Source organism: Penicillium chermesinum (genome assembly GCF_028974085.1).
Source record: "Penicillium chermesinum strain IBT 19713 chromosome Unknown utg000006l:1.0-2335141.0:1.0-2336784.0, whole genome shotgun sequence".
Classification (NCBI taxonomy): domain Eukaryota; kingdom Fungi; phylum Ascomycota; class Eurotiomycetes; order Eurotiales; family Aspergillaceae; genus Penicillium; species Penicillium chermesinum.
Window position 1 is genome coordinate 1,910,477 of NW_026695316.1, and position 14,508 is coordinate 1,924,984.

At 49.9% G+C, this 14,508-nt stretch overlaps 6 protein-coding genes across 6 annotated transcripts; 4 read left to right on the plus strand and 2 right to left on the minus strand.

Annotated features, from left to right (window-relative positions):
- Positions 1 to 806: 806 nt before the first annotated feature.
- Positions 807 to 3,014, plus strand: N7468_008536 (PX and BAR domain-containing protein; the record flags this gene model as incomplete). Its single annotated transcript, XM_058477832.1, has 5 exons — positions 807 to 900; positions 963 to 1,228; positions 1,291 to 1,557; positions 1,610 to 2,662; positions 2,733 to 3,014. The coding sequence occupies 5 exons, from the start codon at positions 807 to 809 to the stop codon at positions 3,012 to 3,014; spliced, it is 1,962 nt and encodes a 653-aa protein (XP_058328177.1).
- Positions 3,015 to 3,401: 387 nt separating this feature from the next.
- N7468_008537 (uncharacterized protein) lies at positions 3,402 to 3,714 on the plus strand (the record flags this gene model as incomplete). The annotated part of the gene is made up of 2 exons (XM_058477833.1): positions 3,402 to 3,453; positions 3,476 to 3,714. The coding sequence occupies 2 exons, from the start codon at positions 3,402 to 3,404 to the stop codon at positions 3,712 to 3,714; spliced, it is 291 nt and encodes a 96-aa protein (XP_058328178.1).
- A 261-nt stretch (positions 3,715 to 3,975) lies between these two features.
- On the plus strand, positions 3,976 to 5,503 carry N7468_008538 (putative endo-arabinanase; the record flags this gene model as incomplete). Its single annotated transcript, XM_058477834.1, has 4 exons — positions 3,976 to 4,958; positions 5,015 to 5,193; positions 5,263 to 5,291; positions 5,441 to 5,503. The coding sequence occupies 4 exons, from the start codon at positions 3,976 to 3,978 to the stop codon at positions 5,501 to 5,503; spliced, it is 1,254 nt and encodes a 417-aa protein (XP_058328179.1).
- An 853-nt stretch (positions 5,504 to 6,356) lies between these two features.
- N7468_008539 (uncharacterized protein) lies at positions 6,357 to 7,537 on the minus strand (the record flags this gene model as incomplete). Its single annotated transcript, XM_058477835.1, has 2 exons — positions 6,357 to 6,961; positions 7,027 to 7,537. 2 exons carry the CDS (start codon positions 7,535 to 7,537, stop codon positions 6,357 to 6,359), a joined length of 1,116 nt encoding a protein of 371 aa, XP_058328180.1.
- Positions 7,538 to 7,824: 287 nt separating this feature from the next.
- N7468_008540 (uncharacterized protein) lies at positions 7,825 to 13,179 on the minus strand (the record flags this gene model as incomplete). Its single annotated transcript, XM_058477836.1, has 8 exons — positions 7,825 to 8,652; positions 8,702 to 9,477; positions 9,525 to 10,045; positions 10,105 to 10,644; positions 10,828 to 10,956; positions 11,022 to 12,000; positions 12,051 to 12,973; positions 13,031 to 13,179. 8 exons carry the CDS (start codon positions 13,177 to 13,179, stop codon positions 7,825 to 7,827), a joined length of 4,845 nt encoding a protein of 1,614 aa, XP_058328181.1.
- A 340-nt stretch (positions 13,180 to 13,519) lies between these two features.
- On the plus strand, positions 13,520 to 14,192 carry N7468_008541 (protein transporter TIM23; the record flags this gene model as incomplete). The annotated part of the gene is made up of 3 exons (XM_058477837.1): positions 13,520 to 13,547; positions 13,597 to 14,108; positions 14,169 to 14,192. 3 exons carry the CDS (start codon positions 13,520 to 13,522, stop codon positions 14,190 to 14,192), a joined length of 564 nt encoding a protein of 187 aa, XP_058328182.1.
- Positions 14,193 to 14,508: the final 316 nt, after the last annotated feature.

Below are 14,508 nucleotides of genomic sequence, written 5' to 3' on the forward strand. Positions count from 1 at the left end.
AGCAGTTCAGATCTATGGATATTGAACTTTTTAGCCAACATCACCGCCCTCCAGCAGCTAGTCTGCAGGCTTGAAACATCATCCCAGAGTTATTGAATTGACAATATCACTGGCAGTATCAATGGCAGTAGAACTATGATTAGTTGCACAACAGTGAAGCGGTCTCCTTAGAGAGACTAGCTCGATATTTCTGGGCCACCGTGACGTCTTGTTAAACCTCTTTGTTGGCAGAGATGTCATACGCAGTGCTAGGCTTCAAAATGTAGACCTATGGCCGTCAGAGTAATAGAGAGTGGCATACTGTGATTCAGAGTCAGATCACCTTCATGGCCATGGCGGTGGATTTGACATCTCGACGCTTATTAGCTTTGTGCAGCCTGGGTGACTCCGAGTCCGAGGGGAGTCTCAACTCGAACTTGAACATTGAAAGTTCCAAGCCATGGGCTAAAGCCGCAAGTGCCGGTGCCGATCTATGGATCCCGGGCTGGAGATATATATCGTAAAATGGTCGACAGTTGTCCCAACTTCACAAAAGCACAACTATTAGTAGTTTTATAGCTTGATAGATAGGGCCCTACTGTACTAGATATAGATTTCATTCGCCCCCGGAACAGATCCAGATACATTAAAAAAAAAAACAGTGCGGAGACATTGTACACCCGCGGACAATTACATAGATAGAGAGCCCGGGCAGCTGCGCCAGTGGCTCTCCGCGCCCACCGCAGTAAGTGACGTCGAATGTCCCCCGCAGATCCACCAGGTACACAGCTTCCAACCCTCATCTCCGTCGGTGCCTGATTTGCAAGATGTGGAACGACGAGGACAATAACCCCTACGGGGCGTTTGACCAACATGAAGCTCATCTCTCCGACTCTCTCCATTCCGCCGCACTCTCTGGTCGTTAGTCTCCACCCCAGCTTGGACGCTCGTTGCCTCCAATGGTATTCTTACAATTTCAATAGCAATGTTTGAGGAGGATCAAACTCCTCCCTCAAGCAGGGACTCCGATCTGGACCCTCCAGACTACATTTCTCACCCAGATGATCTCAGCGAACCCGAAGAAGCCGACTATGGAGCCGCCAGTCAACAGTATCCGCGCAAGGGTGTTTATGACAGCCGTATCGAGCAGATCCTCTACGAGCACCCCGAAATGCCGATCCTGATCACCGACGCTGGCAAGAATCATGAAGGTGGTGGCGGCTTTATCGTTTATACCATTCGCACGGCAGTACGCGCAGTCCTCGCGAAGCTATTTGAATATTAACAGGCTGATACCATTTTTTCTTATAGGATCTGGAAGTTCGGCGGAGATATTCGGAATTCGCATCACTGCGACAGACTCTTGTGAACCTTCATCCTACCTTAATTGTTCCTCCTATTCCCGAAAAGCATAGCATGGCAGACTATGCCGCCAAGCCCACCAAAGCCAAAGAAGACACCTCCATAATTGATCTGCGGAAGCGTATGCTTGCTGTCTTTCTGAATCGCTGTCGCCGGATGAAGGAGATCAGGGAAGATGGTGTATGGTGGCGGTTCCTTGACCCGAATGTGAGCTGGGTAAGTATTTGGACCATTGGGAACCGTCGGCGCTCTCACTAAATCAATACAGAGCGAAGTTCTACACTCTCATCCAGCTTCCTCCGTCCCTAAAAATAACCTCAAAGCCCCTCCACTCGATCCCGCAAACCCAACCCAAGCCCACGGCTGGCTCCCAGTCCCATCCGCATCTGCAAAGCTCAAGGCGACAGGCGGTACAGTGACATCTCCTGGAGGCGGCTCGCCCACATCGCCTGGGGACCATACGGATGGTCCGTCGCCTCATATCCCTGGCCCGGAGGTACTTGGACGATTCCCACCCGATTCGCGGAAGCTGAGTGAGCAGGAGCTGGACCCCTACTTCATCAATTTTGAAGCCTCTACTCGGGAACTGGAGCTGCTTCTCCAGGGGAATATTGAGAGAGTCAACCGGCGAACACTATCCCACCTTTCATCTCTGTCCGCCGACCTGATGGAATTAGGGGCTAGATACAATGGATTTTCTCTCTCCGAACAATCACCCACCGTCGCCGCGGCAATTGAGCGTATTGGCCAAGCCGCCGATACATCCTACATTGAAACTGAGGAACTGTCTTCAGCGTTGAGCGCAAACTTCGCCGAGCCCATGCGGGAGAGTGCCCAATTTGCCAGTGTGGTGCGTGGCGTACTACGGTACAGAGTCCTTAAGCGCGTACAAGAGGAGATGACCCGGGACGAACTCGCGAAGAAAAAGACGTTACTGGATTCATTGGAGCGCAGTGAACTTGAAGCAAAACGATTAGAGCAATACATGAACCGCACTAGCCCACAATCCGGAGCCGCTAAGCAACGATCTCTATCCACGTCTTCTGCGGTTAGCAGCGAAGCAGGTACCGCAACTAACCCCTCCACCGACTCGGAGTTCCCACCCACCCACGGGGATCCGATCGAGTCTCCTAGCTCGCCTTATTCCAAGAAGGGAAACGCATCAACTTCTCCTCCAGCGCACCGGAAGTCCGCCAGCGGTAATTTTGTGACTAACAAGATCTTTGGTCGCATCAGCCATGCCATTCATGGGTTTGCCGATGTGGATCCTGAGAGAACCCGCCGAGACCAGATCGGAAAGACCAAAGAAAGTCTCATTCAGGTATGTAACCACTAGATGGAATTACCGACCCGAGGTCTCTAGAAGGTCTAATTGACGGATCTTTTTATAGCTGGAGCAAGCTTTGGAAGTGTCCGAAAAGGATGTAAAGGATGCTAGCGCCGGGGTTCTTCAAGATCTGCGACGGTTCCAGAAGGATAAAGAAGGCGATCTCCGGCGGTACATGGTATGCACGATTCCCGCTCGGGATTCCCCCTCTCCTGCAATAGCTACTAACTATGGGTCGGGTAATCTTCAGGTTGCATATGCCCGTTGCCATTTGGATTGGGCACGGAAGAACCTGGAAACGTGGACCGAGGCCAAGGATGAAGTGGATAAGATCGTTGCGCGGTAGAGCTCCTTCATTATCTCCTGGGAGGCTTTTCTCCAACGGGCGGCGTTTGGATTGCTTTGAGCCTATTATTCTGATTTCTGGACTAGCGATAACGTTAAACCTTCCCCAATTGATCCCCAGTGCATTGATAGCCTGTAATCCCCTGTAAAGTGCTACCTAAACTCAATATTCCCTTGACTCCTTCCGCAGTGACCTTCGCTGCCAAGGTTACGAAACCACTAGACAGCCGAACAAAGAGAACAAAAGCTATTGTCTTACCTGTACCCAGAGAGATACGCGGTCCTGGGGCCCTTTTCTTTCTGACAGCTGGAAACGCCCGATCGAGAGCCAGGGGCCGGCAGGGTATATGGACCCCTCATGGTATCTGAGTATGCGATACGTACGGGAATGAACAAGGGCACATTCTTGACGGAGATCGAGATCCTTGAAGAATTGGTTGGTTCGTGGTGGCGCCTTTCAAGGTTGGAAAGATCGACAGGAACCCACTCAGAACTGCAAGCGATCGGCAGCCTCAGACAACATCCCCGCCGAGGCCCCTGGGCCCTTGCTTGATGTCAAAAACCTCCGGGCCGTCTGTGAATATGCTCTGGTCCCCTGCGTGGTGATCTACGTCGGCCTTGACAGCATTGTAATTGCCGTAGTCGCAAGCCTGTACGAGTCCGAGTGGAATATCATCGTCCCCGCGTGTTCTCAAACATGACCCGAAGCCTTCCGCGTCCGGTGAATTGATATCGCCAATCGGCCATCAATCTGCAGATGCTCGCTTGAGCATCCTTCGAACATTCCGTGCCTTGCAGACATACTCCCCGGTGGAACCGCCCTCACCAAGGCCGTGTGGGTGTTGCATCCCTAACGACTCAACCCCTCTGGTTGTCTCCGCAATCTACGGAAACCCACCCTGTGGTGGCACGCCGTGCGTCGCTCCTGAAAACAATGAGTGCCTGGATCCATTATTGGCAAGATGATCATCAGGAGTGGCCACTTATCACGGTCGGCCATGCCACCTTTTGGCCACGATGTCGACAATTCACAACAGGAGTGGTCTCTGCGGTCCCTTTGGCATCTTTCAATTCCTCGACGCTGGGTTAAGATGCTCTCGATCCTAGGTATAGTATGCTTCTTTGGTGTCGCTCTCAGTCTGAGTCTGGCACCGCACAGCAATCTTGTCCGGGATCAGGATCAGAATCTTGGTACTGCTTCGCTGCAGGACGACGATGTTACCGCCTTTCCTCCTCCTCGCCAAACCAACCAACATACCCACGATCCGACCATTCTTCGTGTGGGAGATACATACTATCTTTACAATGTTGGACAGCGAATCTTCATTCACACAGCACCCAGCATGGCCGGCCCATGGACAAGGATTGGAAATGTATTAGATGGCAACAGTGTTATTCCCAAGGGTGATCGTGCTGCACCTTGGGCGCCAACCGTGATTGAATTCGATGGGACATACTATTGCTACTATAGTGTGAGCAAGGCAGGTTGTCGAGACAGTGCTATCGGCGTCGCAACGTCCAACTCTCCAGGTCCTGGTCACTGGTATGACCATGGCACGGTTATCCAGACCGGCACAGGCAATGGCTCCGATATTGAACCCTACACCGTGTCCAATGCCATCGATCCCAGCGCTCTTATCACACCAGATGGAAAAGCATACCTCACCTTCGGCAGCTACTGGACCGGTGTCTACCAAGTGCCCCTTGGAAGTGATTTGATCTCTCCGCAAAGCACCACCGAGCCTGATGCGCGTCATCTGGCTTATGAACCCAACACACTTGGCCCCGCCAATCGGTACGCTAGCTCACTCTGTGGTGACCCAAGTGGGCCACATGCGCTGGAGGGAGCATTCATCTCTTACAATAATGGATGGTACTATCTTTGGTTTAGCCATGGCCTGTGTTGCAATCTGGAGAAGGGCAAGCTGCCGGCAGCTGGAAATGAGTAAGCCATGAATAATTCGACCCTATTCGCGAATTGAGATTCTAACAAAGCATCAGATACAGTATCCGCGTTGGACGATCCCAAAGCCCTCGCGGTCCATTCGTTGACAAATCGGGCCAAGATCTCGTGAACGGTGGAGGAACCATCATCTACGGCTCCAACGGCGAGACCTATGCACCTGGAGGCCAAGGCGTCCTCCGCGACGGAGATACCGATATCCTCTATTATCATTATCGTGAGTTCTCGACCAGTGCTCTTAAGCGCACGCACCCTGCCACATAGCACGTGCTGACGGCCAACACAGAAAACAAGACAGTTGGTGTGGCATTCTCGGTAAGTCCGCTCAGCTGGCAGGCTTGTGGATCTGGTGGATCTGGTGGATCTCAATTGGATATCCGTTGCCACCGCCGATCTTCCTCCTGCATTCAGTCCCTCGACTAAATCATGAATTGAAAATATCATCTAACGTTTCGTTTTCTTAGGATGCTTTGCTTGGCTTCAACCCTTTGACTTACGTCAACGGATGGCCTGTCGCACAGCCATGATCGACTAAGATCACCGTCCTCGCCACTTCGAATCCTTGCACAGCTCTCGACATATTTGCCTGCCCAAAAGATTTTTCCATAATCTTAATCTGGAATGCGCCCTTCTTGGCTTATCTGCCTTTATCGGATTTCCGTTTTCGCCCCCTCGAGGGACTACTTAACTGATTGGGTTGAGAGCCCTTTTGCAAAGAAGCTCGCTGGTACTAGTGTCAGCGTTGTGTCGTTGAATTACGAGTGTTGCATGTATAACTAACTCGTTTCGCCCTTCAAGGGCCTCAATGTCTATAGGTCTGATTAGAAAAATCTGCATATAGAACTACATAAGTATTGCGAGAGCAATAAATCCTGACTTCGGGGGTCCTCTGTTACTCCTCTTACAATTGAGGATGACAGCAAAGGTATACTTCTCTTATTCTCTTCCCTTCCCTGTGTGTAGTTTAGTTTATTACTGATGGTAGTATTCTAGACGATACATGGCTGTATCCCTATACGGTCCTGTTCAGTCATACCAAGTAAATCTTCATATGTTTACCTTCTGACTTCATTCGGCCGATTCACAATACTAGTATCTAGACAGTACTGTGATCTACCGTGACTCTGACAGTGTTCAGCTTCAAGTTCGGTCTTACAGTGCCTGTGAGCACGCGGCATATACTTCCCCCATACTTGAAATATGACTGCTACTAGTGTTGGGGCTTCACAGGAAATTGTTGATGTTATTGAAATCATGTCATAAGACTGCGGCTTTTGAACATATGACGATTGATCTCAAAACCTTCGCCAGGTAAAAAGAGAAACAAATAGAAATAAGATATCTTGAAAACCTGGATGGCTTCTCAATCACCTGAACCCACTACCATGCGGCCTTGTCATCACCAGGTCCAACCCAGCTATTAACGCTAGCTCTAGCGTGCCTCTTCGAGTTTCCCTTGAAGCCAAATCCCAGAGATGGTGCAGGTGGAGGAGATACTGGGTTCTGAACGGAACTGGCGATCCATCCTGGCAAAATCCCCCCAAAATTCTGGGCACCGTTCTCACTCAGTTGAGCAAATGAGCCTCGACGGGTATGGGCATGCTGCGGCTTTGTGCATTCGCCCCTGCCAGGTAGGGAGCCTCGCTGATGGCCTCCACGCTCGCTTCGTCTCTCTGGCGAGCGATTGGCTGCGTTGCCGTCGTGATTCTTATTCGAGCCTCCCCAGCCAGCACTACTGTTCTTGGTAAAGCCGCCCCAGCCAGCTTTCCCTTTGCTATTATTGTTCGAGCCGCCCCAGCCAGCGTTCGCTTTGCTGTTATTGTTCGAGCCGCCCCAGCCAGCGTTCGCTTTGCTGTTATTGTTCGAGCCGCCCCAGCCAGCATTTCCTTTTGTTGATCCGCTGCCATTCTTTTGGCTGCTAGGGCTCTGGTGTTTATAGCCAGTGTCATTATCCTTATCACTCTGCTTGCAGCCATCATTGCCTTCTTTTTCATTGTCATCCATGAATTGCACATTCCACCATTATCTTGATCGTGCATCTTTCACTCACGAGGTTCGTTCGATTTTCTCAGCCTCTCCTCTTCCTGCTTCCATTTACGCCGTTGCTGCTTCCGTTCTTTCCTTGACATCTTGCGCCCCTGTTCGCCATTATGCCCGTTTCGATTGCCAGGGTAGTATTGTCGAGGTTGATTTCGAGACCAGAGGTGCTCCCCGCGAACATCTGGGAATCCTCCTCCTCGAAGCCCAGAAAGGTGGACGGGTTCGGGGGTTCGTCGCGGAAGCGCATGGCTATTGTTCCCATAGCCCCTCTTGGGACGTATCCAGCCTCGTCGGCTATAGCGAGGTAGGTCGTGGAGGTGGTTGAATTCGTTTAAGGCGCGTTCGAGATCTTGGGGGTCAGTTTCGTGCTGGAGTCGATCACGCATCATTCGTCGATTCAAGTTGCTCTTTGCCACTTCTCTGTTGACACGGCGGCGAAGCCAGCAATAGAAGATGCAAGCAGCTAAGATGGCACATATCAGGATGCTGAGACAGATCCCGATCACGATGTTCCCATACATGATGGGTGATGTGGGTGATAGAAGATTGAAAAGTGTGGAAAGAAAGCTGTCAGAGGGTGTGTTCTGGGATTCCGGGACTGTGAAGTGCAAAAAGGATATGTAGGGGATAGTGCACACTAGATACTTGATAAAGATAAGCGCAGAAGACTGACGATTGGGGTTGTCTTGAGCTGGCAGAGTCGAGTGAAGCAGAGTAATGTAAACAACTTGGGATGGTAAGTACAGGCAGAATGATGGTGACTTTTGGATTTGTGTGTTAAGTATGGTATCGCTCTAAAGACTGTAGACTATTTCGTCTCTTCTAAGCATGAATTGATCCTTGCAAGCCAAGCGTCATGCACCGAAGCTGATCTCCCAATTCGGCCAACTTTTTCAAGCTGAACCCGCAAAACATGAGGATCAATATCCATGAAATCCGAGCCGGAGAATTGTGGTGAGACCAACACAGAAGAAATCGTGATGACGCGAATGCCAAGGGTAAATGCTTCAGGTTTCGAAACCCAGCCCAAAAGGCCATCTTTACCGGAGTCTCTCGAAAACAGGCTGAATAGATATTCCAAACCTTCGGACACCCAGCCTGATATCTGCCGAACGAGCGTTTCGGGAAACGCCACCCTCTGAAGCTGCAAAAGAGCCTGAGACCAAACATCAACTTCTCTGACCTCGTCTATGAATAAGTTCTGCTTCTCTTCCACGAAGAGGACAGTGCTCTCTTGACGATACTCTGCAATCAATTCAGACACCGGAGTTAGCTGGCTTTGCCTATCGGATCCGCTAATTCTTGGCTCTTGCCCAGTCAGATAGCGGATAAGTCGGCGGGCAAAATGCATGGAATCAGAGTACTGAGTCATGATAAATCTAGCGAGGAGGGCGCTGGCATTCAAGGGCCCTAGAGCAACCGCGGCACCAGGAGATACAGTTGAATATGACAGGACGTACGATGCAGATGATGCAGCTAAATCGCGCAGTTCCTCGTCGTCATCGTTAAGCATGTCGTATAGTATCAAATATAGCTCCAGGAATAGAGGATCAGCTCGGGCTGAGGTACCTTCAGGGCGAAGGACGTAGATAAAGCTACCAACAGAGGCTACTGCCGCGTAGCGCGTAGTGAATTCCTGTGCGATGTCAGTCACCATCGTGAAACGATTTTCCATGTATACTTACTGTCTCTTCGCTAAGAGCCGAGCGGAGCTTAATAACCCAGCCCATAATATTCGCCTTGAAGTCAGGGTGAAGAATACTAGCACCATTCGAAGCTGCAGCGATGGCCAGGAGAGAACCTCGCAGTCGAAGCTCCCCGTCGGTGGTATGGCGATTCCATGTTTCGATATCTTTCTCAGGTTGGAAATTTTGCAGTAGGGACTCAAATGGCAAGTCAAGCTCTTTGATCAAGCTAACTTGGGCTGCAAGAAGGGCTTCGAGAAGGGATGCCAGACTGGCAACAGCGGTGGTCTTCACATCTGCCGGGTGATTACCCAGAATTATTGAAGTGTAAAGCTGAGCCAGTTGCTTATGAAATCGCTCTTTCTCCCCTAGTGTCTCACGGAGTTGTTCACAAACCCAACCTGCTGCATCCGGATCATGTTGCGAGACTCCAAGAAAGGTATCGTGCAGGTCATTCTCTTGCAAAATGACCTTCTTGAGGGCCAAGAACCAAGCAAAAGCTCTTCGCAAAAGTGAGGACGATCGTGCGACAGGTGTCAAATTCCATCCTTGTTCAGAAGAGTTGAAAACGTAAGACAAAGCGGCATGAAGTTCGTGTTCGTCGAAAATATCATTTATAGGTTTGATAACCTGTCTTTCAGCTGCTGCCTTAATGCTGCGGTCGATGGTGTCATTCAAAACCTCAATGAGTATAGTCACAACGAAAGGAGATTTGGCGAAGGCAAACACCGTATCGAACGCCAGGCGGATGGTTTCCAATATCCCATCGAGTTGTGCTTTTTTTATTAGTTGACGGAACCATAAGGGACAATTAGACACTCACAAATCCAAAATGCATCGCCAGTGGCTGCGAAGCGACGCAGAGAATACCGGAAACAGAGCGAAACTCCGTGAATCAGGTTCTCTGAACTTCCTGTCCCAAGGAGGCCGAGAAGTCTGCGAATATCCTGCAAAATATCTTGACGAGCCATGAGAGACGCATAGACCCGGGCAGCATGTTCTCGAATTCCCCAAACGGGACTACTGAAGTGTTCCACGACTAGGCCGCGCAATACTTTGTCACTGTTATCATCAGGGGTTGGGATTTTCTCTCCAATGAGTTCCAGAGCGGGAAAGATTCGCTCTGTCACGATATCTGAACCTTCATACACAGTATTCCCTACGCTAGGCGCAAGAAGACTAGAAAGCAGCTCGATGAGACCGGGGTATTTGAGAAACGAGATCTTAGCACCGGGCTCAGATCCAGAAGGGCCACCGAACCCGGCTTTAGTGCCCACGGTCAAACGACAGATACGGGTCAAAAGAGCCCGGAAAAGCATAAGACCCGAGTTGCGAAGTGCCCAGCTATGCGGTGTTAGCATATCTAATGCTCATCCAAGGATTGCACAGTTACGAGAACTCACATTGGAGAGCCCAATCGTTCTGCTGAAAGAGTGAGCGCAGACATAATGAATGGCTCGGTGAAAGGGCCGATCTTGGTGTTTGTGAAAACATCCTTCAAACAGTTGATAGCATGGACCTGTGGAAGTTCGAGATATTGTTCCTCCTTATCATAGTCAACAGAGAGACGTGAGATCTCGAAAAGTCCCTCCATGGCTAATTTAAAGAAAGGACTGTTAGGACTCGACGCTAATATTCCAGTAACCAGAGCTGGCAAACCAGCAGATCTTCGTGTGAGCTTTCCGGCGGACTCAAAGATGAGCGACTTCGCATCTTGATACCACAAATGAGGAAGTTCTTGGATAGAAGGATCCTTCGAGGCACTGCATCTCTGACAGCACGTTGCGAAGGTTTGTGATACAGTAGAGAATGCACCTCTATGACGGAGTTCCGCGAGTTGGGTGAAGCTTGAGGTACCCAGCTTTTCGAAGTCAGCACGCTTTAGCCCCTGGTCACTAGACGGACCATACGTCCTGTTGAAGATTGTGGCATGTAGCAAAAGACTGCGTCCATCAGTATTTCCTCATCAAAAGAAAGAAAGACAATAAAAGAGAGAGAGAAGATCATCGTTTGACGTACCTGGATTCCCTTAGAGCCCTCCACGAATAGGAGAAGGATATCTTTCGGTCCAACAGATATGTCCTCAAGGGGTTCATCTGTATGACCTTCGGGGAGAATCGACACACAAGACAGATCTAACTTCTTCCCAGATACGCTCACAAATTGAAACAATTCGTTCGTGGGTCTCACGCCATATGGCTATATTGCCAGATGAGGAAATCTGGGAGTAGAAATTAGGGGTGAGAATGATGTACCTGACAGAAGTGTTAGCAATCGGTTATACTAGTACCACTACTATGCTTTCAACCCGTCTACTGACCGAAGACCAGACATATATCCGTGGAGAGATGCCTCGCGCATGGCGCTATTGAATAGCCCATTGGAGGCACCCAGCCGTCCCTCCAACTTAAGCAGCAAGGAATTGACCACGGAGAACTTCGTAGCCCACCAAGGCTGCCCATCTCCAATGAAGTCTGTAGACTGGGCGGCAGAGAACAAAACGTGGTACAAACGAGCAACTGTATCAGCATGGTCTGCTCGACTGGTGTTGCTTGCAATATTCTCAGCTCGGCATAACGCTTCTGGGAGTAACATCACAACATCCGGTTTCTGACCCGCGCTCCGGAGGCCCCCGCTGAGTAATATTTGAGAAGGAAAGAGGTTTATAATGGCGAGAGATGTTTGACGAACTTCTTCAAACGGATCAAGAAGAAGGTCAAGTAGGAGCCGTAAAAGACAGGAGCCGTAAATCTCCATATTAACCTTCCAGTTTCCTTGGCCATCTCCTTTCGCAAGTGAAGGGTCGGTCAATGAGTCGAGACCAGATTCCAGCAGGAGCTTGAGTGCCTTTAAGGAGCTGATATGACGAGGATATGATGCAGTCACACAAAGGTCATCTTGGAGAAAGTTGACATACTCTCCTAAGAAAGCCAAAGTCATTTCATTACTCTTCAGCTGCTCCGAAGCACTATCTTTCTGCGCCGAGGCGGTTGATTCAAGGCAATCAATATCTTTGATCCCACTTTTCAACCGAACAATGAATTTTCGTGTGATACCCATAATCTCTGATCTACTGTGAGAATCAGAATCGGCATGAATTGACGGCAATCCGCGCAGAATCGCATTTGTTGCCATGCTTGTCATCGGCTTGGTCGTCGAAAACGCAGTAATCAGGAGAGACAAAGCAGCTACACGGATATTGGGCTCGCGGTGTAGTAAGAATTTGCCAATAACCTCACTTTTCAGAACAATATTCCAGGGGTTTGGCTTTTTGGATTTGTTTGTGAGTGATGGATCGTCTGTGACAATAATCAGTTAAGACTTCAAGAAATCAACATGGAAGCCTTACAGTCTTCGTGAACTAGGTTGATCTTCTTTCCTATCTGGAGGGCCACGAAAAGGAGTATAATCTCGGGTTCGTTGCTTGCAGCCATGTCACCCGTCAAAGCCGATTCCAATGGGAGGGTCTTGACGAATTGAACAAACCCCTCTGGGTCCCCCGTAAATATTGGTGGTAATACCTGGGTTGAAAGGACTTCGAAATCCTGCAGATCGTGTAAAGCCACATGACGGACCGGGGCAACCCAGAACTTCGAGGCTTTTTCATTCGGGGATTGCTTCCTAAATTTCTGGAGGAAATTTTCAAGAATCCCACTACAGGGACCAGCTAATGAACGAGTGCTTCCATGAGTAATAAGACCAAGGACAAAGACCCTGGCTGCTAACTCGCCAGTCAAATTAGTCAACGCGGCTTGGGTACTTGACTTATCCAGCAGAAGAGCCTCATGCTCTTTCTCGAAAGTCGGAGACCATTTAGACCAGTTATTCGTCAGCCAATTCTGAAGCAGAGAAATTAGCCTCGTCGGAGATATCGCGCCCTTGCGGATCAGCATCTCTAGAGCAACCACTGATCCTTTCAGGTGAGCTCTTGGTTCACCAAGAAGGATACTTGGGAGCGTTGCTTGCATAATAGCTTCCTCAATCTGCGCTTTTTTATCGGCCGGGAAGTTCTTTGCCAGAATTGTCACCAAAGAGCCCACGAGCTGCTTCAATGGCTTCGGACTAAAGTCCTCATAGCGGGCAAGGAACACTTCAAAGGTAGACAGCCATGTACCGGTCGACAGTGCAAGCTGCTTAGTACTTTCCGTAGAGGATTTGGCTGCGGCTTCAAGAAAAGCCGAAGCTGCATTGCAAGCCTCGCCGATGTGCTCATTGGAAAGTGATGGGGCAGACAATGTGATCTTCAGTGATTGCCATAGCCGATGCACCTTTCTATTTGAAATAATTAGCCAGGCAAGCATTTAAGTGAAGACAAAAGTATATTCTCACTCGCTATCGTCGCAATTCAGAGTAAAATGCGCCAGCGGGCCTTTGACGATCTCTTTCAATGTCTTTTCGGAGACGACTTGCGTATTGAGTACTAAGGACTCCATACTGGGCGACAAAGGGGCGGGTCCCGTTGCACGAGAAGTTGCCAATCTGAAATTACAGAAATCTCAACTAAGCATCTTTCGAGCGGACTTTTGTACTGCAAGCGTTTGCGACAGTATAAAACGGAATGCACAATAGAAATTCGACTCCCCGCGAATAAGTGGATGCCTGAGGCCGTTATAAATTTTTCCTGCGAAATTCCATTCGGGGCCTAGCGTCGGATAAACTCGCCGCCGGTAGCCCCCGGAGCCAAAGTCACGGGATCGAAGTTTTTGCCATGGTCAGTTGGTGGAGCTGCGCGATCAAGGGCCATCACCTTCTCTTTCTTTCGGTGTATTTTAATCCTAATCTTATCCCCCGGCTCACCCTCCCCCCTCGCCCATCACAATGGCTATCTGGGATTCCCTCGGCGGCCGTAAGCAGGAGCAACCATCTCCTTACGAGACCGCTCCCCAGGACGCCAGTTCCTTCCTCTCCGAAGTCGCCATTCCCGATCCCTCTCAGCTGCATCCCCCTAGCTGGTCTCAACCAAGATACCCTCGACTATCTGTCGCTCGAGGACACTGCCCTCGATGAACTCCCTGGGTCCCGGTCTGTTCTTCCCTCGCGCGGCTGGTCCGATGATCTTTGTTACGGTGCCGGTACCACCTACCTCGCTGGTCTGACAATCGGAGGCGCCTGGGGTCTCGCCGAAGGATTGAACAAAACACCAGTGACCGCACCGCCGAAGATCCGATTAAACGGAGTTCTTAATTCCATTACTCGTCGCGGTCCTTTCCTTGGTAACTCCGCTGGTGTCATCGCTATGGTTTACAACGGATTTAACTCAGCTATTGGATACGCACGCGGCAAGCACGATGCGACAAATAGCATTGTTGCCGGTGCGCTTAGCGGAATGATTTTCAAGAGTACACGTGGAATCAAGCCAATGATGATCTCCGGTGGTATTGTGGCTTCCGTCGCGGGTGCTTGGGCCGTAAGTCGTCATATCCTCTTATCTGGCCAAGTCAACCGTATTAACCCTGTACTTCTTTAGGTGACGAGAAAGGCCTTATTCTAAAAAGTGCTGGCATAGCCAATTTATCCACCTTCCTCCCTTAAGGGACAGCGATTTCAATACCCCCTTCGACCTCCAACGAAACCGACAGGTTATACGCCTGTTACACTCTGTTTTTTCACCTACGATGTATTACAACGGCTCTTATATCTTTCCACTGCGGAACTCTCTTCACTCCGGCGCTTGAAGCATCCATTTTTCGCATTTCTGCGTGGGTTAGGACGGGGTGTGCAAATGGATTTGTACTTTTTCTTGTTTCTGTACTTGTACATAGAAATGCCTCTGCATACCATGGGATCGGTGGCCACGCATGAATTCC